Genomic DNA, 25201 nt, shown 5'->3' with positions numbered 1-25201 from the left:
ACTCTTAAAAATGACAGAATGATCTCTGTTTGTTTCCAAGGCAAGCCATTCAATATCATGGTAATCCAAGTCTAAGTCCCGAACAGTAACACTGAAGAAGCTGAAGTTGAACAGTTCTATGAAGACCTATAAGACCTTTTAGAACTAACACCCCAAAAGATGTCGTTTTCATTACAGGGAACGGGAATGCCAAAGTAGGAAGTCAAGAAACACCTGGAGTAACAGGCAAATTTTGCCTTGGAGTACAGAATGAAGCAGGGCAAAGGCTAATAGAGTTCTGCCAAGAGAACGCACTGGTCATAGCAAACACCCTCTTCCAACAACACAAGAGAAGACTCTACACATGGACATCACCAGATGGTCAATGCCGAAATCAGATTGATTATATTCTTTGCAGCCAAAGATGGAGAAGCTCTATACAGTCAATGAAAACAATACTGGGAGCTGACTGTGGCTCAGATCATGAACTCCTTATTGCCAAATTCAGACTTAAATTGAGGAAAGTAGGGTAAACCACTAGGCCCTTCAGATATGACCTAAATCAAATCCCTTATGACTATACAGTGGGAGTGAGAAATAGATTTAAGGGACTAGACCTGATAGTCAGAGTGCCTGATGAACTTGGGAGGTTCATGACACTGTACAGGAGACAGGAATCAAGACCATCCCCAAGAAAAAGAAATGGAAAAAAAGCAAAATGACTATCTGAGGAGGCCTTACAAATAGCTGTGAAAAGAAGGGAAGTGAAAAGCAAAGGAGAAAAGGAAAGATATACCCATTTGAATGCAGAGTTCCAAAGAATAGCAAGGAGAGATAAGAAAGTCTTCCTCAGCAATCAATACAAAGAAATAGAGGAAACAATGGAATGGGAAAGACTAGAGATCTCTTCGAGAAAATTAGAGACACCAAGGGAAAATTTCATGCAACGATGAGCACAATAAAGGACAGAAATGGTAGGGACCTAACAGAAGCAGAAGATATTAAGAAGAGGTGGCAAGAATACACAGAAGAACTTTACAAAAAAGATCTTCATGACCCAGATAATCACAAAGATGTGATCACTCACCTAGAGCCAGACATCCTGGAATGTGAAGTCAAGTGGGCCTTAAGAAGCATCACTATGAACAAAGCTAGTGGAGGTGATGGAATACCAGTTGAGCTATTTCAAATCCTGAAAGATGACGCTGTGAATGTGCTACACTCAATATGCCAGCAAATTTGGAAAACTCAGCCATGGCCACAGGACTGGAAAAGGTCAGTTTTCATTCCAATCCCAAAGAAAGGCAATGCCAAAGAATGCTCAAATTACCACACAATTGCACTCGTCTCACACGCTATTAAAGTGATGCTTAAATTTCTCCAAGCCAGGTTTCAGCAATATGTGAACTGTGAACTTTCAGATGTTCAAGCTGGTTTTAGAAAAGACAGAGGAACCAGAGACCAAATTGCCAGCATCTGCTGGATCATCAAAAAGGCAAGAGAGTTTCAGAAAAACATCTATTTCTGCTTTATTGACTATGCCAAAGCCTTTGACTGTGTGGATCACAATAAACTGTGGAAAATTCTTAAAGAGATTGGAATACCAGACCACCTGACCTGCCTCTTGAGAAACCTGTATGCAGGTCAGGAAGCAATAGTTAGACCTGTTGTTGGTCTGACTGGTCTAACTGTTCTGGTTCCAAATAGGAAACAGACAGACTGGTTCCAAATAGGAAATGGAGTATGTCAACTGTGTATATTGTCACCCTACTTATTTAACTTATATGCAGAGTACATCATGAGAGACACTGGGCTGGAGGAAGCACAAGCTGGAATCAAGATTGCCAGGAGAAATATCAATAACCTCAGATATGCAGATGACACCACCCTTATGGCAGAAAGGGTAGAAGAACTAAAGAGCCTCTTGCTGAAAGTGAAAGAGGAGAGTGAAAAAGTTGGCTTAAAGCTCAACATTCAGAAAACTGAGATCATGGCATGTGGTTCCATCACTTCATGGCAAATAGATGGGGAAACAGTGGAAACAGTGGCTGACTTTATTTTTCTGGGCTCCAAAATCACTGCAAATGGTGGCTGCAGCCATGAAATTAAAAGACACTTATTCCTTGGAAGGAAAGTTATGACCAACCTAGACAGCATATTAAAAAGCAGAAACATTACTTTGCCAACCAAGGTCCATCTAGTCAAGGCTATGGTTTTTCCAGTGGTCATGTATGGATGTGAGAGTTGGACTATAAAGAAAGCTGAGCACAGAAGAATTGATGCTTTTGAACTTTGGTGTTGGAGAAGACTCTTGAGAGTCCTTTGGACTGCAAGGAGATCCAGCCAGTCCATCCTAAAGGAGATCAATCCTGGGTGTTCATTGGAGGGACTGATATTGAAGCTGAAATTCCAATACTTTGGCCTCCTGATTCTAAGAGCTGACTGACTAGAAATGACCCTGATGCTGGGAAAGATTGAGGGCAGGAGGAGAAGGGGATGACAGAGGATGAGATGGTTGGATGGCATCACCAATTCAATGGACATGTGATAGTCCTGGGTAGACTCCGGGAGTTGGTGATGGACAGGGAGGCCTGGCGTGCTGCAGTTCATTGGGTTGCAAAGAGTCAGACATGACTGAGTGACTGAACTGGACTGAACTGGTTTACCATGAGTCACCAGGGAAGTTTTCAATTTCTATAAAAAGTTAAAATGTAGAATTAGAAGCCCAAATCACAATGATACTATTTTTTCTGTTTGTCTTATTTACCCTTATGGGTTGCTTTGCGTTTTCATCGGACTTCAAGTTATTGTTCCTTTTATTTCAACTTGAAGGACTGCATTTAAAATTTCTTGTGGGGAAGTCTAGAGGCAATGAAATCTTTCACATTTTATTTATCTGGAGATGTCTTAATTTTACCCTTATTTTCAAAGAATGTTTTTTCTGGACATGGATTTTTCTGGTTGATTGTTGTTTCTTTTAGAACTTTAAATATATTATCCCACGGTTTCTGGTTTGCAAATTTTCTGCTGAGAAACCCATTGCTATTGCTCGTAGAGCATATTTCTAGTAGCTGTTGTAAAGTCTCTCTCTAGTAAGTCCAGAACCTGTTATTTTACAATTAGTTTCTAGAGATATATTTTATTCTCTGACTGGACCATGTTTCCCTTTTTCTTTTTCTGTAAGCCTGTGATCTTTTGTTTAAAACTGGGCATTTGAATAAATAGCCACTTCTTCCAGTCATTAGAGACTGGATTTTTGCAGAGGAAGATGTTCTCTAATCAGTTCAGCAGGAAACCTCAACATATTCTCAGGGTGTTTTTGCATTTGTCTCCCCTAGACCTGTGTGTGCATGCCCCCCAACCTACATTCTCCCTTCCCCACTTCCCACAATTCCCCTGTATACATGGCTTTTTTAGAATGTCTTGATTTCTCTAAGAGTTTCACCCTAGGTTTTTCTTAAGGTCTTGAGTATTATACTTTGTTTCTAAGCAGATAATCTCTTGTCCTCAAATTCTGCTTGTCTACAGACCTCCGGCAGTTTTCACTCACCATAGAAGCCTCCGTGGCCTTCCATGCCTTCGACATGAGATCTAAGCTATTGCCGTTTCTTCTGTCAGGCAAGACCGAAATCAGTCCCTCGGATACCACACAGATAGGCCGGAGCATGCAAACAACCCCCACTCATTTCTTCCATCTGAAGAAAGGAACTGGGAATTGAGTCCCCTCCTCCTGAGCATTCTGGACTCTGCCAGCGAGGGAATTAGGGTATTCAGACATGCCACGACATATCCTGCCTTTTTAAGTGTGGCTTACTCATGATTGGACCTTTGCTTGGTTGCTCCAGACCCGTAGCTGGATTAGAGTTCCCGTAATTCTCTTTTAATCAGTCCATTGATGCTTACTTGGTGTTTCCGTGAAAGCACCCTAGTCTGCCATCTTACTGACACCAGATTTGTTTTTTTGCTGTTTTAATTGATGTTTTACAGTTTTATTTGTGGCTTTGAAGTCTAAACAGGTTCAGAATCTTAGAAGATCTGCCAAACCCATGAATCATGATGTTGTGAAACTACTACTGAAAAATACATTGCTGATAGCTGTCATGTTTGTTTTCTTTCTAATTTAATGGTGATCCATGTAGAAGTGTGTCACAAACAAACATAATTATCAGGGAGTGATGAATGCCAAATTACAATTGAGATAATTGCTACTTCTTTTATAAACAAATTAATGGTGAACAAATAAAACCAAATGAGAATGCTTTTAATAATAATAAAGCAAATAGCAATAAAAGACTCTTGCCTTGTATTTCTAATATTTCCAGATGATATTGATGCTGTGGTCTGTAGGTCACACTGTGAGTAGCACTAGCTCAACATGGCTTTATGTACGCTGGTAACACAAAGCTGTTAACAGATATCATTTTGAAAAACTACCTAACTTGTGGTCATTTACCAAAACTATGCACTTTACTTAGCATAGAGTCTTTTAATTGGAGAAGGATGATAAATGAGAAACTTGTGAATGTCTGCAAGCATAATGGGCAATTTTAAGAAGTGGTAGGTATTATCAGTATTAAATTACAAATTAAATATGAAAAATAATTTCTATGGTTATATTTTCATTATGAATATTAGCAAATGTAGGTAACCATGAATGTATGTAATGGCGTATATTATTTCATAATATTTAATTCTCATTTATATTAAGCTAATGCATTTAATTCACTAATTTTTTAGAATTCACCAAAGTTTTATTTAGTACATTTGCATTTGTATCTTTAACTTGAGTTTAAAATGTTTTATGTGCTGTCTGGTTCACACAATCAGTTCAGTTCAGTTCAGTCACTCAGTTGGGTCTGACTCTTTGTGACCCCATTGACTGCAGCATGCCAGCCTTCCCTGTCCATCACCAACTCCTGGAGCCTATTCAAACTCATGTCTACTGAGTCAGTGACATATTTATTATATACATTTTATTCTTTTGGGACTTCCCAGGTGGATGAATGGTAAAGAATCTGCATGCTAAGGCAGAGGATGCACATTTGATCCCTGGGTCAGAAAAATCACCTGGAGAAGGAAATAGCAATCCACTCCAGTATTCTTGCCTGGAAAACCCATGGACAGAGGAGCCTGTTGGGCTCTAGTCCCTGGGGTGGTAAAGGGTCAGAAGCAATTTGGCAACTGAGCATACCCACACATTTATATTCCTTTTTCTTAATTTTTAGAAAGTTGGCTTTTCTGGTTTAGCTTTTTTTCCTTATTTTGTACAAAGAAATTATATATCAGTTAGTACAGTTGCTCAGTTATGTCCAACTCTTAGTGACCACATGGACTGCAGCAAGTCAGGCCTCCCTGTCCATCACTAGCTCCCGGAGTTTACTCAAACTCATGTCCATCGCATCGGTGATGCCATCCAACCATCTCATCCTCTGCCGTCCCCTTCTCCTACAGCCTTCAACCTTTCCCAACATCAGGGTCTTTTCCAATGAGTCAGTTCTTCACATCAGGTGGCTAATGTATTGGAACTTCAGCTTCAGCATCAGTCCTTCCAATGAACACCCAAGACTGATCTCCTTTAAGATGGACTGGTTGGATCTCCTTGCAGTCCAAGGGACTCTCAAGAGTCTTTTCCAACACCACAATTCAAAAGCATTAATTCTTTGGCTCTCAGCTTTCTTTATAGTCCAACTAACACATCCATACATAACTACTGGGAAAACCATAGCTTTGATGAGATGGACCTTTGTAGGCAAAGTAATGTCTCTGCTTTTCAATATGCTGTCTAGGTTGGTCATACTTTTCTTCCAAGGAGAAAACATCTTTTAATTTCATGGCTGGAGTTACCATCTTTAGTGATTTTGTAGCCCCCCAAAATAAAGTCTGTCACTGTTTCCATTATTTCCCCATCTTTTTGCCATGAAATGATGGAACCAGATGCCATGATCTTAGTTTTCTTATGTTGAGCTTTAAGCCAACTTTTTCACTCTCCTGTTCATTTTCATCAAGAGGCTCTTTAGTTTTTTGCTTTCTGCTTTCTACCGTAAGGGTGGTGTCATCTGCATATCTGAGGTTATTGATATTTCTCCCGAGAATCTTGATTCCAGCTTGTGCTTCATCCAGCCCTGCATTTTGCATGATGTATATAAATCTTGGGTAATTTCTGCTTATGATTTCTAGTATTTTTACCTTTGTACTAGTTAAAAATGCATTTGGATTCAGGTAACCTATGGACATCCTTATCTTATAAACTAAACTGTTCTCTAAAGAGTAAATTTGATTGGCAGTAAATACAACATAGTTAGGTTATAGATCCAGTTTAGCTTGGCCTGCAGCACCAATACATCTCTAGACCATCACAACACTGAGTATCATCTGTCCTGTTCACACATGTTCTAACTGACCCATCTATCCACTAGATGACTGAGTTCCTAAAGAACTCTATATAATGGATTATTAAATATTTGTTCTTGTAGTCTCAAACCTCTCCTGGGAATTTAATATGCTAAATATCCCAACATTGGTTCTGTGGTGCCTCCAAAGCATCCAGATGACCATGTTGCAAGCTCAGCTTGCTATCCATCACCATACCTGTCCTGTGGGACTGGCATGGTGTTTTCAGGCATTGGCTGGTAGGAAGTCATTGAAACACAGGGCCAATTAAAACCACTCCTATCAATAGTATAAATTATTGAGGCTGTAGAAGAAGAAGATAAACTGAGGAATGGCAACTACATTTTGGATTCAGGCATCAGATAAATGAAGCTAAAAATAATTGCAATCAAATTTGTTATAGCAAGTAGCTCCATTTTTAAAAAATTACTGTTAACATGTATTTAACTAATGACACTGTATCTATATGGGCTCCTCTGGTGGCTCAGAAAGTAAAGAATCTGCCTGCGGTGCGGGAGACCCAGGCTCACTCCCTGGGTCAAAGAAGGTCACTGGGATGGGAAGATCCCCTGGAGAAGGGAATGGCAACCCTTTCAGTTTGGTAGCTCTATGCCATTTCAGGAACCATTTACACCTCTTAATTAATTGAGCTACTATTTTCTAAGCACCTACTAAGAGGACCAGAATTTTTAAGTGACCTAAAGAATATAAATTTATCTAAGACGTGATCCTTAATTTAAGGAGATAACTTTCACAGGGATATGATGAGTGTATAACCATGACTTTAAGCATTACCAGGACTACCATCACCACCATCATCATCCTTATTATCAGAACTGTTATCATTTAGCCATTTGTTCATTTAGTATCTATGCCATACCTAGTATGTGCTAAATGCTGTTGAAAATGCTAGGGATATAGTATAAAACATGATGATCTAGGTTACTGACATCATGAAACTTCTATTGTGAAGAGCTGAATAGACAGATGAAATGAACATTTAAACAGCTTAAATTATATGATAGATATATGATTTAATATAACTTGACCTACTATATATCCCAAAATGGTAATGCTAGGAAGAAAAATAAAATTAATTGAGGGAATAGAAGGAGATATAGAATGTTATTTTATAGAGTGTGATCAGCAAGCCTTCTCAAAGGAAGGAGCATTTGAGATTGAGACTTGATGAAAAAGAGAGAGTGATATGTGCAAGTGTACAGAAGAAGAACATTCTAAGCAGTTCACTTAGTGTGAACTTATTGTACATTGAAGTAAGACTTTTGTTGGAATAATTTAATATCTGTTACTTGTAAGAATAATTATCATTATTACAGTTATTCAGATTTTTTTTTTTAAATCTAAGGCTTCATAAAATGTTGAAGCAAATTTGCAATATCAGAACTATTAAATAGCAGGGTTGGTCTCAAACCTTTTGGTACACTGTGTTTTAGGCATTTTTTTTTTTTAAGAAGGAAAATTTTATCTGGCTTATGTAATTGAAAGAAATTTCCAAGAGAAGAGACGTTCGAACAGGATGTTGAATGACTGACAGTGTCTGTAATTGGATACATATGAAAGGAATTGGATGGGCAAAACCTGGGAGTAGGAAGGTGATAGGAAGTTTGAAGTATTTGAGCATATGTTGGAAATGATAACCTGAGCAGTATAGGGTAGTCTTTCTCAAAAAAAGATCAAGTTGGATGAGAAGACTGGTGCTTGACTTTAGACAATTATTATTCTAGACTGTCACATTTGCACTTAATTCTTTAGATAACATAGAGACATTAAAAGGCTTTGTGGAATAAAGTGATGTAAATGAAACCAAGATTGAGAAATATTATAATGGTAATGAATTTAAGATGGGTGAAAAGAGGGACTGAGAGTAAGAGTTCATTAAGTCTGCTTTCCTAAGCAGGGACTTGAAGATGCCTTAGGTAGTGATGGGTCATTTTTAGAGGAGCCTGACATTCTTATGTGTATCTATATGAACACCAGATAAATATTTTTTACTCAAACATGTTTTATAATTTTTAAAATGATTTTTTTTTCTACTATGCCATTAGGGAAAATGTGAATTTATTTGAAAGCATTGCAGAATTCAGAAGAGTGTTTATAAAACGGTGAATTTTTCAAATATGTAGAGGCTCAAATTATTCCTTGATTTATTGGTTTATAGATTGATTCAAGAAATACTTACTTCTCGAACAGCATATTATTGGGTGAGCATGGTTTCTGAACTTAGACTTCTATGGGTTAGACCTTGAGATATTCTCATTAACAGTGAGTGTGATTGTTATTGATCTCTCTAAATCCCATTTTTTGATGTGCAAATTTGTCAAAATAATAGTGCTCTTACTTATTTATTGTGAGGATTTTGTGAGATTGTGATTATAAAGTGCCCAGTACAGTACCCAAATACATAAGATATCAATTATTGCTGTTAGACAGTGTTTGGTAGATATTATAGTTATATCATGTTCAAAAACCAAAAAACGCACTCTGAAGTCATTTCTCTAGTAACTTGCCTTCAGTTTCAGTGAGTGAATCAAAATCAGAATCAGTAGATATAAAATTGTAATTTCCTCTTGATTCCTTTATTGGACTGAAAAGTCAGTTATATTGCAGTTACTCTTTTTCCCTTTTCCTACAAATCCCCTTGAGTTAATAAATGTGGCAGTGCTTGTGATTCTTGGCCAAGATACTCACTTCTTGTTGTTTGTTGCCCCTTTTTTCATTGTCTTAGGTCTTGAGACGAGTATTTCACAACTTTTTGCCCTTCTTAGTCTTCTATGCGGGGCTTCCCAGGTGATGCTAGTGGAAAGAACCCACTTGCCAATTCAGGATAAGTAAGAGATGTGGGTTCGATCCCTGAGTTGGGAAGGGCCCCTGGAGGAGAGTATGGCAACCCACTGCAGTATTCTTGCCTGGAGATCCCAATGACAGAGCAGCCTGGCAGGCTACAGTCCATAGAGTTTCAAGGAGTCAGAGACTGAAGTCACTTAGCATGCATACATGCACAGGGTCCTATTAATACATACAGCATTGCATCTCTGATCTGTCACTCTTACTTCTGAGTAGTCTTAACTGACCTGTGCGTGTGAGCTCAGTTGTGACTGACTCATTGTAACTCATGGATGGTGTAGCCCACCAGAATTCTCTGTCCAGGCAAGAATACTGGAGTGGGATACCACTTTCTACTCCAGGGGATCTTCCCAACCCTGGGAATTGAACCTATGTCTCCTGCATTGTCAGATGGATTCTAAATCACTAAGCCACGTGGGAAGCCCCGTGAGTAGTCTTAAGTAGAACCTTAATATGGAGAATAACTGTTCATCACATCACACAGATTCTAACAAAGAAATTGACCTGTCAACCTTCAGTCACATTGCATTCCAGAAAAGTGTTTCTGGTCTGGGACAGCTATTACTTGTCTTTTTTTTTTTTTTCCCCTTTATTTTTGGTTGTTCTGGGTCTTTGCTGCTGCACAGGTCTTTCTCTAGCTGTGGTGAGCAGGGACTGCTCTCTAGTTATAATGCACAGGCTTCTCACTGCAGTGACTTCTCTTGTTGTGGAGCATGAACTCTAGAGCAGACTCAATTTTAGTTGCTCCATGGTATGTGGGACCTTCTCGGACCAGGGATCAAATCTGTGTGTCCTCCATTGGCAAGCAGATTCTTTACCACTGAGCAACCAGGGAAACTGTATTGTTTGTCTTAATGTTGTTACTTTCGTGCTAATTATTTGATAATCTACTGTCTCAGCCTATATGGAATAAGTTTATAAATGGAAATTCTGACCAAAATGCAGGAGGGGTAGAGGTATTGAACAGGAAGCATTAATAAGCATGAGCAAGAGGTGTGGAGTGACCCATTTTAAAAAACAGGAGTGAAATTGACTTCTGCTGGATTTGCTTCATCAGAATGAAAGATAAGCCTAAATCTACTGATCTGAGAAGGGGAAAACATTAAGAAAACACCTTCTATGCATGGTTTCTTCTAGCATTTATTTAGGACCTAGTTTTTAAGCCCAAAGAGTTTATGGCTGAATTGAATGCCTCTGTCACTATGTGAAAATTGGCTTCAGTGCTTTAAACTGTGAGTCACAATAACCCATTTATAGTTTATTGAATGTTTACTCTCATATTTTACTTATCTTTTTTAAAGAAAGGCTGGGGCTTCTTGGATGATTTGTGTATACACAGTGAACTGGAAACCTTTATGTTTTGTTTCATTTGTCCCCAAATCATTTGGCTATTTTTCAATAAAGAAGGTTTTATTGGGAATGGAGTAAAAGAAATTGGGGATTGGGGTAGAGAGAAAGAAACAAGAAACTTAGTGTTTTATAAACTTTATTGTAAAGAAAATCTGGCATGTATTTCAAATCAGGGTGGTCTATGCTTTACTTTACTGAATGATGCTCATATATTTCTAGTCAATAGAATGGAACACAGATCTGAAAATTGAAAAGCTTTACTATGCATATTGTAAAAGATGCTCAAGTTTCTCCTTCTCTATCAGTCATACCTCCTTGCCAATATCATGCATGCTGCCCAGGGAGAAGATGTTGTTAACTGTTGTTATGGAAGCAATTGTTTAATTTAGTTACTACATCCTCTTGATTTTTATGAGTGGTGGGAGAACTGTTAAAAGAGAATTTTAACATTGACAAATGTGTACCGCTCTGCATTGAGGGGGAATTTTGAATTATTTTCCCATCACTAATCTTTTTTCCCCCTTACCAGTTAAAAAAGTAGTCTATAATGCTTCTGGAATATTAATATTTAAATCCTCATTTTAGGGTCCATTGTAGCAAGAAAAATGTAAATAGGTACACTTTATTTCCATATTATTTTGCAGAGTATTTTGGCAATCATTCTAGTGTTTATAGTCAATGTATTTTAATGCCATCCACATTTTTGGACAGCAGGCATAAAGCTCTGCTGGTTTATCTCTTGGAGAAGTAAGATTGCCCCTCAAAAGATAGCCATTTATAATATATGCACCTTTGAATAATTAAATGAGCTACCGAAGAGGAAAAGGATTCTAATCAGTTTTCAAACTGTGATTCTTCCATGCACTGAATCATGCCTTTATGAATACATTTCTCTTGGAGCATGTATAATTATGAAACTTCTTTTTTTTCTCTCTCTCGGTAGGAACTGGGAAGTAACAGCCCTCCACAGAGAAACTGGAAGGGAATTGCTATTGCCCTGCTGGTGATTTTAGTTGTATGCTCACTCATCACTATGTCAGTCATCCTCTTAACCCCAGGTAATCTGTCTTTACTCTCTTATGATGGTATTGTGGATGATCATTTCACATTGAAATATCTAAAGAGGGTAGTCTTATATGGTATCTTAGGACACATTAGCATTGGTTGGAATAAAAAAATGCGTAACCAGACATTTTGCAAATGGCACAGTCATTTTGTGGTTTAAATATCATACTAGATATTTTGGGGACATTGCAATATTATATATATGTATATATGGAATGTTAAGGAGATCTTTGGTCTCTGTTGCTACTTAGAGACTTATTATGATTGTCACTTTAATAAATGTGGAGCATATTTGACTTTTATTGCAAGTGGAAATGAGGGAGTGGAGTCTGGAAGTTTCCATATGTAGGAGATAGCCCAACTGTATTGATGGTGGGAAGGGAGGATTTGATGGACACAGAGATTTAGATCAAAAGAAAATGAGCTAAGCCTCTAAGTACGATATCTCAAATTTCTTCCTCTCTCCTTTCTGTCGTTTTTACATCCTCAGTTTCTGTCTAAAGATACTCTCCAAACTGCTCTTGCATTACTCTTTAAATTTTGTTCTTTATATTAAATGGTTGAATTATATTATGTAAATTATCAGTATGTTTAATTCTTCACTGGGATTTATTTCAGTACTTGGAATTTTACTGCTCTTTGGTAGGTGCTATTACAGAAAGCAGAGAAAGTCTGCTCACATTTTAAACTCACAAACTGCTTTCCAGGAACAAAAAAAAAATTGTCATGCTGCTACAACCCACCTAACTAGCTTGCTGAAAGACTGGTCACTGTATAAGGCTAAGCATTATAAAAAATAGTCATTTCTTATACCTATAACTAGTCCAAAAATCATTTCTATAATACAATAAAGCTAGTCCAAATTATGCAGTTACAGCCTGTTGTTAAAGACTATGTATTTATAACTTCACTTCCTGTCCCAGTTTTGTTATTTACAAACCCTTTAAAAATGTTTAATTTATTTCCTCATGTACAACATTTGATTAACAAAATGACCTCTTTCACGGGGTCATTTAGTCAACTAATTATTTTGGCTAGTTATACAAGCTGCAATATCCATTGTTCCAAATGTATAGATTTCCAAAAATTTAGTTCGTAGTTGTTATTTAACATATGAAGAGCCTGAGAAAGAATTTGAGGGGATCAGGAAAGAGGAGGGAAAGAGAATTTTACACAAAGATAGAAAAAGCATTCCTGATAAGAACTGGCTTATCTATCATTCTAAGAATTGTCTCTTACAGCCTCATTTGTGCATCTGCAAGACAGTGTAATGAGCGGTGTGACGGCTATGATTTGTTGCCAGTTGCCAAGAATCTTTGTTAAAGGAAAATGAGCTTATAAGTTGGTGCAGTGTTTCACTTAAACATAAAAATTTTGACATAATTATTAAAAACTGAATAACATGCCTTCACTGCTTCTATTGGTGACTGTTAACCAGATGGAAGAAATTAGTTTCATAAAATGCCTCTGTGTTTCTCTTGAATTTTCTTCTGAGTCTAGTATCCTTTCCCCAGTTGTTGACTCTTTGAGGCCACAGTGATACTTTGGTGTCTTTGGGAGCTTGGTATAACAGAGACCTGCAGAGCTGGTTACTCACTAAGTTAAACTTCCTCTACACAAGCCTTTCCAGCTTGCCCCAGTAATAAAAATACAGGATAGTTGCTTTCATTTTGTCATGCACTTATTCATTTACTAAAGCAAGAGTTTACATAAGATATACTTTGGTTTGAATTCTGGATCTAACAGAACTAGTTTTGTGAAATTGGCTAATGGTTTAACCTTGTCTGTAACTTCACTCATCTGTATTGTGGATGCAACTCATAATGGCAACTTTACATTGTTGTTACTGACCAAGATTCTTGACCTCATTAATCAATAGAAATTGATAAGAAGCCAGACAGAAAATTCAGGCAAGGCTTTACTGGGGCCCCTGCTGTAGCAGAGAGGAGCAAAAACAAGCAACAGGTTCCCTTTCTTGCTCACTTCCTCCCCAGGGGGGACAAGCTGGTTCTTTATATGGGGTGACAGCCTCAGGGCCAGGGCTTGGCTCAGAGGGGTGACTTAGGTGTTTTGCCCACCCCTTTGATGGTGGTGTGTGCAGGGGGTATGCATAGTACCCTCCTCTTGCTCTTGGTTCTTCAGAAGTAGCAGTTGGGATCTTTTGATCTTTTTGTATTTTGTTGTCCATGGTTTGTCCAAACTGGGCATGCACACAGTTATTTCAGTCCCTTATAGTTTCTTTGTATTTTGTCGCTTGAGAAGACATTGGTCCATGCATAAGTATTGCAGTAAAGGACATCGGGTCCCAGGTCTCAGTCTGTCTCAGTGTTACCTCTCAGGGATAACTGAGATAATAAAATTGAGGCATTTGGTATATGTGTAGAAGTACTGCTGCCATCTGTTTTATTATTTTTATTGTTAAGTACTTATTGACCACCAGACACAATGCAAAACACTGTGTTGCGTGAGGGAGACTGCGAATAAAAAGTATGAAGTCTTTTAGGAGTATAGATCCTCTCTGATTTCAATGTTAAGTTTTGGCATGTGGAAAAATGCCAAATGTTTAATCTGGAGTCAGTCTCTCAGTGTTCTGTTTATTTATTTATTCATACATCAATAGATGATAATGGACTTCTTACAACTTTCTAGGTACTATAGTAGTTGGTCTGTCTCCTGCTTTGTATCTTATCTTTATATCTTCCAATTGCCTTCTTCCACAACTACACATGAGCACAACAACCACACATCCCCAACTCAAAGAGTTAATTTCATATGAGGCTAATTATACAAATGGAAGTGGCAATTATTTTTTACATTAATAATGTACTAAATTTGTTTTCTCTGGAGAAGGAAATGGCAGCCCACTCCAGTATTCTTGCCTGGAGAATTCCATGAACAGAGGAGCCTGGTGGGCTACAGTCCATGGGGTTGCAAAGAGTCAGACGTGACTGTGCTAACACACACACACAAACAAATTTGTTTACCACATGTTCGAATATGTTTGCATCGCACTGTTATTTTTGGCAGGGATGTTATGAAATGAAAAATAGAAGTCAGTATACTGGAGTGGAAAAAGTATTACAGAAACAACCTGTGTACTATACTCTGTAAATTCAGTGTCACTGGAATGGGAGGATTATGCAAACTGATGAAGCAGATAAATGAAATCATGGTGGTTAGGAATTTTGCTTGAGTTGTGAGTAAGCAAATACTATCCTGGCTACATGACCTTCGTGGTGGGCTCACACCAAACAGCAGAGTGAAATATAAGGTCAGAAGATTTAACAAGTTTGTGGCCTGAGTCCTAAGCCTGGAAGTACTCCTTAAGTTATCTAGTCTTGCCTTCCTCATTAGACAGGAAGCAAACAAGGAAAAACCAAACAAAACCGAGTTTGTTTGTTTTTTTAACCTCTGGTTCATGAGGGCTAGCATGTACATTAAGATCATTAGTGTGGACTTTTGATTTCACGCATGTATGCTTGTGTTTATGTGTGATCAGACTAGTGCTCTGATTACAAAGAACCTTCCTCTTCCTAACCTCAGCAGTGCTGCAACAGAGCAGCAAGCGAAAACCTGTGACTGAGGGGATAATGTGCTACACTCCCCTCTAATCTTCACTTTGTTCACAAATATGTCCTGAAGGCTCAGATTTCTAGGTAAAGTCAGCCAGACAGATGGCCACTTTCAGCCAGGAAGAGGAATCCACTCAGGAGGGAAAGCTTCTGATTCTGAAATTATTCAGCAGGACACCTGACCTTTTAGAACAAAGGACTGACTCTAGAACAATCCATCCAGCAAGGGTGGAGGTCAGAAATCCGTTTGCATTTTATAGCTCTGTGACCTTGGGCAAGTCACTTACCTTCTTTTATTACTGGGAAGAACAAACTCTGACCCCATGTTGAATCTGCTTCTTTTGCTTTAACCTTTGTTTACATTATTTTTGTTCACTGAAAGGATAGTGTTTATGCATAATATCATGCCTCAGCGAACCCTGCCTCTCTGCCTGATTGGCAAACTAAAGTGCCTTTATAAGTGCCTTTATTCAGGATCCTGTCCACATGTGGTTGTCCACAGGAAGGTAGAAATTAACACATACCCTCCCTGAGGTTAGCCATTCCAAGAGATATTTGCAAGATTAATGGTCTTTTGACTTTACTTCCTCACATAGGGCCCCCACACCCTCCCTGTTCTATAAAAGAACCTGATATTCAGAACTTGATAAGATTTTTTTTTTTTTTTTTTGAGTAACTAGTCTGCCAGCCTTCCAAATAAAGTCTTAATCCTTTCCTCAACACCTCATCCCTTGGTTAATTGACCTGTCTTGTAGTGATGAGAGCCAGATTGGACTCGGTGACACTTTGATATCAAGTGTTTTGTTGAAAAAAGGGGCATCTTTGTTTTGCCAAAATTTAAAGTGATTTCTTGAAGTTCATTACAGTCCCAATATCTATGATCTAATAAAACAACAGCAGTAATAACAGTGGCTTGCTTAGTAACAGACTAAATCTGGTAAACTCTCTCACTGACCCTTCCTATATTGGAAATATATATAATTGCTTTGAGGGGTAGATGGAGGAGAAGCATACAAGAAATTATCTAGTCTAAGAAATGATTTAGAAACTGTTGTGCTCAAAATAGCATCACATTTTGCAGGTTAGTGCTAAGACATGCAAGCCTATAACCAGAGAAACACATGTTCATTGTAATTTTGGTTTGATTGCAAATTTTATTACAGAAGTAATTTGACACAGGTGTCTTAATTTCCAAGATTGTCAGCAACTTCCCTGTCTTGTGAAAAGAGGTCCTAATTATTTTTGAAGAGTGGATTAACCATTTAAGTGTTTCTTTAATAAGTAACTATTTCTGAAACCAAAAATTTTCATTTTTTTTCTGATTAAAGGGTAGAATTACTGGGATATGTTAATTAAGCCCACATATCTTTTTGTTTGCACTGAAGTCATTAAAAAAAAAAAAAGAATACCCACATTTATTTTCAGAATAGGTGACAATAAGATCAATAATTTGGTTTCCCAGGTGGTGCTAGTGATAAAGAATTTGCCTCCAATGCAGGAGAATTAAGAGATATGGGTTAGGTCTGGAAGATCCTCTGGAGGGGGCATGGCAACCCCCTCCAGAGCTCATAGAGAATCCCATGGACAGAGAGACCTGGAGGGCTATGGTCCATAGGGTCGCAAAGAGTTAGACATGTCTGAAGCAACTTAGTAAGCACACGAGATCAATAATTATACTCTAAAATATATGGGTGCACATTCATGCTTAAAGTCCTGGAAACCAGTTTTAGGTAGCTATACATTTACTCTACATTCTCATATTTATATTTAATATGCAGAATGACAGTGAACATGGTTAGGAAATGTTTCACCCAGGATATAATTACCCATTTTGACCTGTTTTGAAAAATAGAGAAGTGTATTCTGTGAATTAGAATGTACTTGGTAGAGGATATTCATCAGGCTCTTCAGTCTTGTTGCCATATTAAAATAACCACTATGGACTGTGTATATTCCACCAGTTCTTCAGCGGCACTGGCCTGTTGCCCTTTGATTAATGTCTGTAATCAGTCAGTGTCAAAGCAGGATCATCAGGTTAATTTACTCTCATGGTTGACTAAAGGAAACATATAAGGTACTGAAATTGTGTCTTCATTAGCTCTAGCTCTCACTTTTAGGGAGTTTTTTCTTCCTTTAGTTCCTTCTCCAGGTATGCACCTAGGGTTGAACCTCACAGGTCTATCAGAGTATAAAAGAAGTCAAGCTTTAAGGTATAAGATATGAGAACTCTGCTTGATCTAACACAGTAAATTAATAAGACTGTCCATTTCCATCATATAAATTTATTTATTTTCCCTAAGAGGTATCTCTAATAGTAAGAATTTTACAATAAATTTAGATTCAATTTTGGAGAAAATATACAGAGGTTGAGATTGCCACTGTAATGCTGATGATAGGTAAATCTTTAATGTGAGATGAGGATTTGATCCATGAAGTTAGGCTCAAATAGTTCATTTGAGCCAAAATTTAGAACCAAGGAAGTAGAGGCCACCCAAGAAATGTATACAGTCCTATTGTGAAAAATAAACAAAATAAAAAATAGAAGTTAGCCTTTAAGGATGAGTGCCTTTCTTTGAAGAAATACCTACTTAGGTATATTTTCCAAAGAGAGTGAACAATCATCTCATTTACTCATCACACACCAATTTAATGGAGTAGTTTTTTAGGTAATAAATCTGAGCTCAACAGAATGTGGATGAATTAGGTGCCTAGTTTACAGAGAATATGCAGCATATAGACTGATTAAATTGACCTTGATATCAGACTGATTTGAGTCCATGTTCTTGCCTTGATGTGCATGTTAGTTATTCAGTCGTATCTGACTCTTTGCAACCCCATGGACTGCAGCCGCCAGGCTCCTCTGTCCATGGGATTCTCCAGGCAAGAATACTGGACTAGGTTGCCATTCCCTTCTCCAGGGGATCTTCCCCAGCCTGGGATGAACCTGGGTTTCCCACATTGCAGGCAGATTCTTTACGGTCTGAGCCACCAGGGAAGTTCTCTTTGCCTTGATATGTGCCTGCAAATATGGCTTTGTGGCAAAGAATTTGTTCTTTCTATTGTCTTAGATATTACATTTTTTAAAAATGATTTGACCCTTTGAAATGAGGCTTTAAAAAGATTAATCTGTCCCTCTTTATCAAAAAGATAATTTTCTAGAAAACAGTTGATAGAATTAAGTACTTTATTGGACTAGTGACAGCTGATTTGTTATTGTTATGCAAAAACTCAAAATGAATTTATTCTGGTTACTATTATGTCCTATGAAAATAATAGCTGCTGGTTATAGTTAGTTAAAAATGTCATGTTATATTATGTTGCAAGCAATCTCTTGGCAGCTGTAATTTAAAAAGTGTCATTTAAGCATCTGACCTGTGTTTTAAAATGTCAAAGCAACGATTAAAGTATCCCATTATGCTTTTATGAGGGGGAAATAATATTTTACAGATTTTGAGATTTGCATTACTCACTTGTAAACATCAACATCAACCAAGATGCAAATTGTTTATTTTATTTTGTTGAATTAAGAAGGGAGATATGTTGTATTGATAGGCATAAGCTAAATTGTCTTTGCTTGTTTTTCCAAGAACAGCACAGATGAACACATTTGAATATGGTATTAACCAGGCATAATCAGGCTGCCAAAGAGAAAACAATGACAGATTTTAACAGTTTCCCCCTAGATAATATGGATTGTGGTTGCTTTTCTAATAGATTTATCTCTTAGGTTAAGTGGAAAACAATTTTCTCTGGCACAAATAAAGTCAGAGTAATGTTTTTTGTCTTTGCTTTATAGTTGCATTTCTATTTTTAAGTCAGACTTGATTTCCTTATTTATTTTCATATTTTTGTGTTGTCCAATCAGATAAGTAATGGATTTAGTTCACATTTTAATATGTTCATTTTTACAAGAGTGAGAGGAAAATTTGTTTTAATAAGTAACATTTATTTATCTACTTGCTACATGCCGGGTTTTTTTTTTTAAGGTTTTTTTGTTTTGTTTTTTTTTTTTTAAATTGGAGGTTATTTACTTTACAATATTGTGGTGATTTTTGCCATACATTCACATGAATCAGCCATGGATGTACATGTGTTCCCCATCCTGAACCCCCTCCCACTTCCCTCCCCATCCCATCCCTCAGGGTCATCCCAGTGCACCAGCCCTGAGAACCCTGTCTTATGCATCGAACCTGGACTGGTAATCTGTTTCACATATGATAAGATACATGTTTCAATGCTATTCTCTCAAATCATTGCACCCTCGCCTTCTCCCCACAGAGTCCAAAAGTCTGTTCTTTACATCTGTGTCTCTTTTTCTGTCTCACATGTAGGGTCATCATTACCATCTTTCTAAATTCCATATGTATGTGTTATTATACTGTATTGGTGTTTTTCTTTCTGACTTACTTCACTCTGTATAATAGGCTCCAGTTTCGTCCACCTCATTAGAACTGATTCAAATGCATTCTTTTTAATAGCTGGGTAATATTCCATTATGTATATGTACCACAGCTTTCTTATCCATTAGTCTGCCAAGGGACATCTGAGTCGCTTCTATGTCCTGGCTATCGTAAATAGTACTGTGATGAACATTGGGGTATATGTGTCTCTTTCCATTCTGGTTTCCTCAATGTGTATGCCCAGCAGTGGGATTGCTGGGTCATTTGGCAGTTCTATTTCCAGTTTTTTAAGGAGTCTCCACATTGTTCTCCATAGTGGCTGTACTAGTTTGCATTCCCACCAACAGTGTAAGAGGGTTCCCTTTTCTCCACACCCTGTCTGGCATTTATTGTTTGTAGACTTTTTAATAGCAACCATTCTGAACAGTGTGAAATGGTACCTCATTGTGGTTTTGATTTGCATTTCTCGGATAAATGAGTGATGTTGAGCACCTTTTCATGTGTTTGTTAGCCATCTGTATGTCTTCTTTGGAGAAATGTCTGCTTAGTTCTTTGGCCCATTTTTTGATTGGGTCTCTTATCTTTCTGGAATTGAGCTGCAGGAGTTGCTTGTATATTTTTGAGATTAATTCTTTGTCAGTTGCTTCATTTGCCATTATTTTCTCCCAATCTGAAGGCAGTCTTTTCACCTTGCTTACAGTTTCCTTTGTTGTGCAAAAGCTTTTAAATTTAATTAGGTCCCATTTGTTTAGTTTTGCTTTTATTTCCAGTACTCTGGGAGGTGGGTCATAGAGGATCCTGCTATGATTTATGTCAGAGAGTGTTTTGCCTATGTTTTCCTCTAGGAGTTTTATAGTTTCTGGTCTTACGTTTAGAGCTTTAATCCATTTTGAGTTTATTTTTGTGTATGGTGTTAGAAAGTGTTCTAGTTTCATTCTTGCCTCCTTTGTCGAAGATAAGGTGTCCATAGGTTGGTGTATTTACCTCTGGGCTTTCTGTTTTGTTCCATTGATCTATGTTTCTGTCTTGGTGCCAGTACCATAGTGTCTTGATGATTAGCTTTGTAGTAGAGCCTGAAGTCAGGTAAGTTGATTCCTCCAATTCCATTCTTCATTCTTAAGATTGCTTTGGCTATTCGAGGTTTTTTTTGTATTTCCATACAAATTGTGAAATTATTTGTTCTAGTTCTCTGAAAAATACCATTGGTACCTTGATGGGGATTGTGTTGAATCTATAGATTGCTTTGGATAATATACTCATTTTCATTACATTGATTCTTCTGATCCATGAACATGGTATATTTCTCCAACTATTTGTGTCCTCTTTGATTTCTTTCATCAATGTTTTATAGTTTTCTATATATAGGACTTTTATTTCTTTAGGTAGATATATTCCCAATTATTTTATTCTTTTTGTTGCAATGGTGAATGGAATTTTTTCCTTAATTTCTCTTTTTGTTTTCTCATTGTTACTGTATAAGAATGTAAGGGATTTCTGTATGTTAATTTCATATCCTGAAACTTTACTATATTCATTGATTAGCTCTAGTAACTTTCTGGTGGAATCTTTAGGGTTTTCTATGTAGAAGATCATGTCATCTGCAAACAGTGAGAGTTTTGCTTCTTCTTTTCCAATCTGGATTACTTTCATTTCTTTTTCTTCTCTGATTGCTGTGGCTAAAACTTCCAAAACTATGTTGAATAGTAGTGGTGAGAGTGGGCATCCTTGTCTTGTTCCTGACTTTAGGGGACATGCTTTCAATTTTTCACCATTGAGGATAATGTTTGCTGTGGGTTTATCATATATGGCTTTTATTATGTTGAGCTATGTTCCTTCTAATCCTGCTTTCTGGAGGGTCTTTATCATAAGTGGATGTTGAATTTTGTCAAAGACTTTCTTTGCATCTATTGAGATAATCATATGTTTTTTATCTTTCAATTTGTTAATGTGGTGTATCACATTGACTGATTTGCAAATATTGAAGAATCCTTGCATTCCTGGGATAAAGCTCACTTGGTCATGATGTAGGATCTTTTTAATATGTTGTTGGATTCTGTTTGCTAGAATCTTGTTGAGGATTTTTGCATCTATGTTCATCAATGATATTGGTCTGTAGTTTTCTTTCTTTGTGGCATCTTAGTCTGGTTTTGGTATTAGGATGATGACGTCCTCATGGAATGAGTTTGGAAGTTTACCTTCCTCTGCGATTTTCTGGAAGAGTTTGAGTAGGATAGGTGTTAACTCTTCTCTAAACTTTTGGTAGAATTTAGGTGTGAAGCCATCTGGTTCTGGGTTTTTGTTTGCTGGAAGATTTCTGATTACAGTTTCGATTCCTGTGCTTGTGATGGGTCTTTTATGATTTTCGATTTCTTCCTTGTTTAGTTTTGGAAAGTTATACTTTTCAAAGAATTTTCCATTTCTTCAAAATTGTCCACTTTATTGACATATAGCTACAGATAGTAGTCTCTTGTGATCCTTTGTATTTCTATGTTGCCTGTTGTGATATCTCCATTTTCATTTCTAATTTTGTTGATTTGATTCTTCTCCCTTTTTGTCTTGATGAGTCTGGCTAATGGTTTGTCTATTTTATTTATCTTCTCAAAGAATCAGATTTTAACTTTGTTGATTGTAGCTGTGGTCTCCTTTGTTTCTTTTGCATTTATTTTTGCCCTAATTTTTATGATTCCTTTCCTTCTACTAACCCTGGTGTGCTTCATTTCTTCTTTTTCTATTTGCTTTAGGTGTAGAGTTAGGTTATTTGTTTGATTTCTCTCCTGTTTCTTGAGGTAAGCTGATATTGCTATGAACCGTCCCCTTAGCACTGCTTTTACTGAATCCCATAGGTTTGGGGTTGTGTTTTCATTTTCATTCATTTCTATGCATATTTTGATTTCTTTTTTTTATTTCTTCTGTGATTTTTTGGTTATTCAGAAGTTTGTTGTTAAGTCTCCATATGTTTTTATTTTTAATAGTTTTTTCCTGTATTGACATCTAATCTTACTGCATTGTGATCTGAAAAGAAGCTTGAGATTATTTCAATGTTTTTGAATTTACCAAGGCTAAATTTATGGCTCAGGAAGTGATCTATCCTGGGGAAGGTTCTGTGTGAACTTGAGAAAAAGGCGAAATTCATTGTTTTAGGGTGAAATGTCCTATAGATATCAATTAGGCCTAACTGGTCCATTGTATCACTTAAAGTTTGTGTTTTCTTGCTAATTTTCTGTTTAGTTTATCTATCCATAGGTGTGAGTGGGATGTTAAAGTCTCCCACTATTATTGTGTTACTGTTAATTTCCCCTTTCATACTTGTTAGCATTTGCCTTACATATTGTGGTGCTCCTGTGTTGGGTGCATATATATTTATAATTTTTATATATGCTTCTTGGGTTGATCCTTTGATCATTATGTAGTGTTCTTCTTTGTCTCTCTTGACGGCCTTTATTTAAAGTCTGTTTTATCTGATATGAGTATTGCTACTCCTGCTTTCTTTTGGTCTCCATTTGAATGAAATATCTTTTTCCAGCCCTTCTCTTTCAGTCTGTATGTGTCCCTAGGTTTGAGGTGGGTCTCTTGTACACAGCATATATTGGGGTCTTGTTTTTGTTTCCATTCAGCCAGTCTTTGTCTTTTGGTTGTGACATTCAACCCATTTACATGTAAGGTAATTATTGATAAGTATGATCCTGTTGCGATTTATTTTGTTGTTTTGGGTTCGAGTTTATAAACCTTTTCTGTTATTCCTGTCTAGTGAAAATCCTTTAGCATTAGTTGAAGAGTTGGTTTGGTGGTGCTGAATTCTCTCAGCTTTTGCTTGTCTGTAAAGCTTTTGAATTCTCCTTCATATCTGAATGAGATCCTTGCTGGGTACAGTAATCTGGGTCATAGGTTTTTCTGTTTCATCACTCTAAGTATGTCCTGTCATTCCCTTCTGGCTTGAAGAGTTTCTATTGAGAGATCAGCTGTTATCCTTATGGGGATCCTCTTGTGAGTTATTTGTTGTTTTCCCCTTGCTACTTTTAATATTTGTTCTTTGTGTTTGATCTTTGTCAATTTGATTAATGTGTGTCTTGGAGCGTTTTGCCTTGGGTTTATCTTGTTTGGGACTCTCTGGGTTTCTTGGACTTGGGTGGCTGTTTCTCTCCCCATTTTAGGGACGTTTTCACCTATTATCTCCTCAAGTATTTTCCCATGGCCTTTCTTTTTGTCTTCTTCTTCTGGGACTCCTATGATTTGAATGTTGGGGCTTTTAACCTTGTCCCAGATGTCTCTGAGGTTGTCCTCATTTCTTTTAATTCTTTTTTATTTTTTCCTCTCTGCTTCATTTGTTTCCACCATTATATCTTCCACCTCACTTATTCTATCTTCTACCTCAGTTATTCTACTGTTGGCTCCCTGCAGAGTGCTTTTGATCTCATTGCATCGATTGACTTTTATTTCTTCTAGGTCCTTGTTAAACTTTTCTTGCATCCTCTCAATACTTGTCTCCAGACTATTTATCTGTTTTCAAGATTTTGGATCATTTTTACTATCATTATTCTGAATTCGTTTTCAGGTAGACTCCCTGCATCCTCCTTTTTGGTTTGGTTTGGTACACTTTTATCATGTTCCTTTGCCTGCTGAATATTTCTCTGCCTTTTCATCTTGTTTAGATTGCTGTGTTTGGGGTGGCCTTTCTGTATGCTGGAAGTTTGTGGTTCCTCTTTATTGTGGAGGTTCCTCCTTGTGGGTGGGGTTGGACGAGTGGCTTGTCAAGGTTTCCTGGTTAGGGAAGTTTGCGATGGAGTTCTGGTGGGTAGAGCTGGATCTCTTCTCTCTGGAGTGCAATGACGTGTCCAGCAGTGAGTATGGAGGTGTCTCTGGGTTTGGTGTGAGTTTTGGCCGCCTATATTTTTGTGCTCAGGGTTATGTTCCTGTGCTGTTTGAGTATTAGCTGGTATGTCTTATTCTGGAACTTGTTGGCTCTTGGTTGGAGCTTGGTTTCAGTATAGGTATAGAGGCTTTTGGATGAGATCTTGTTGATTAATGTTCCTTGGAGTCAGGAGTTTTCTGGTGTTCTCAAGTTTTGAATTTAAATGTACCCCCTCTGACTTTCAGTCTTATTCTTACAGTAGCCTCAAGATTTCTCCCTCCATATAGCACCAATGATAGAACATCTAGGTAAATGGTGAAAAGATTCTCCACACTGGGGGACACCCAGAGAGGTTCACAGAGTTACATGGAGAAGAGAAGAGGGAGGAGAATAAAGAGGTAACCAGGAGGAGAAGCAGGGGAATCAAAAAAGGAGAGGACAATCAAGCCAGTAATCAGTTCCCTATTTGCTCTCCACAGTCTGGAACACTCAGAGAGGTTCATGGAGTCCCAGAGAGAAGAGAAGAGGGAGGAAGGAGATAGAGGTTACCAGGAGAGAGGAGGGTGAGTCAAAAGGAGAGAAACCAGTCTAGCCTGTGATCAGTTCCCTAAGTGTTCTCCACAGCCCAGAACACCCAAAGAGATTCACAGAGTTAAGTAGAGAAGAGATGGTGGGGGGAGGAGATAGAGGTGACCTGGAGGAGAAAAAGGAGAGTCAAAAAGGGAGAGAGC

General features: G+C 37.6%; 1 protein-coding gene across 2 annotated transcripts in view; it reads left to right on the top strand.

The window, feature by feature from the left end:
- DPP10 (dipeptidyl peptidase like 10) overlaps positions 1–25201 on the top strand; it is a 716172-nt gene that overhangs the window by 163642 nt on the left and 527329 nt on the right. For both annotated transcript variants that reach the window (XM_043488102.1, XM_043488101.1), the window contains one exon: positions 11528–11642. In XM_043488102.1, coding sequence (XP_043344037.1) covers positions 11528–11642 — 115 coding nt within the window. The remainder of the gene's footprint in view (positions 1–11527; positions 11643–25201) is intronic.

Source organism: Cervus canadensis, chromosome 15, assembly GCF_019320065.1.
Source record: "Cervus canadensis isolate Bull #8, Minnesota chromosome 15, ASM1932006v1, whole genome shotgun sequence".
Classification (NCBI taxonomy): Eukaryota; Metazoa; Chordata; class Mammalia; order Artiodactyla; family Cervidae; genus Cervus; species Cervus canadensis.
This window is presented reverse-complemented; position numbering and strand designations above follow the sequence as displayed.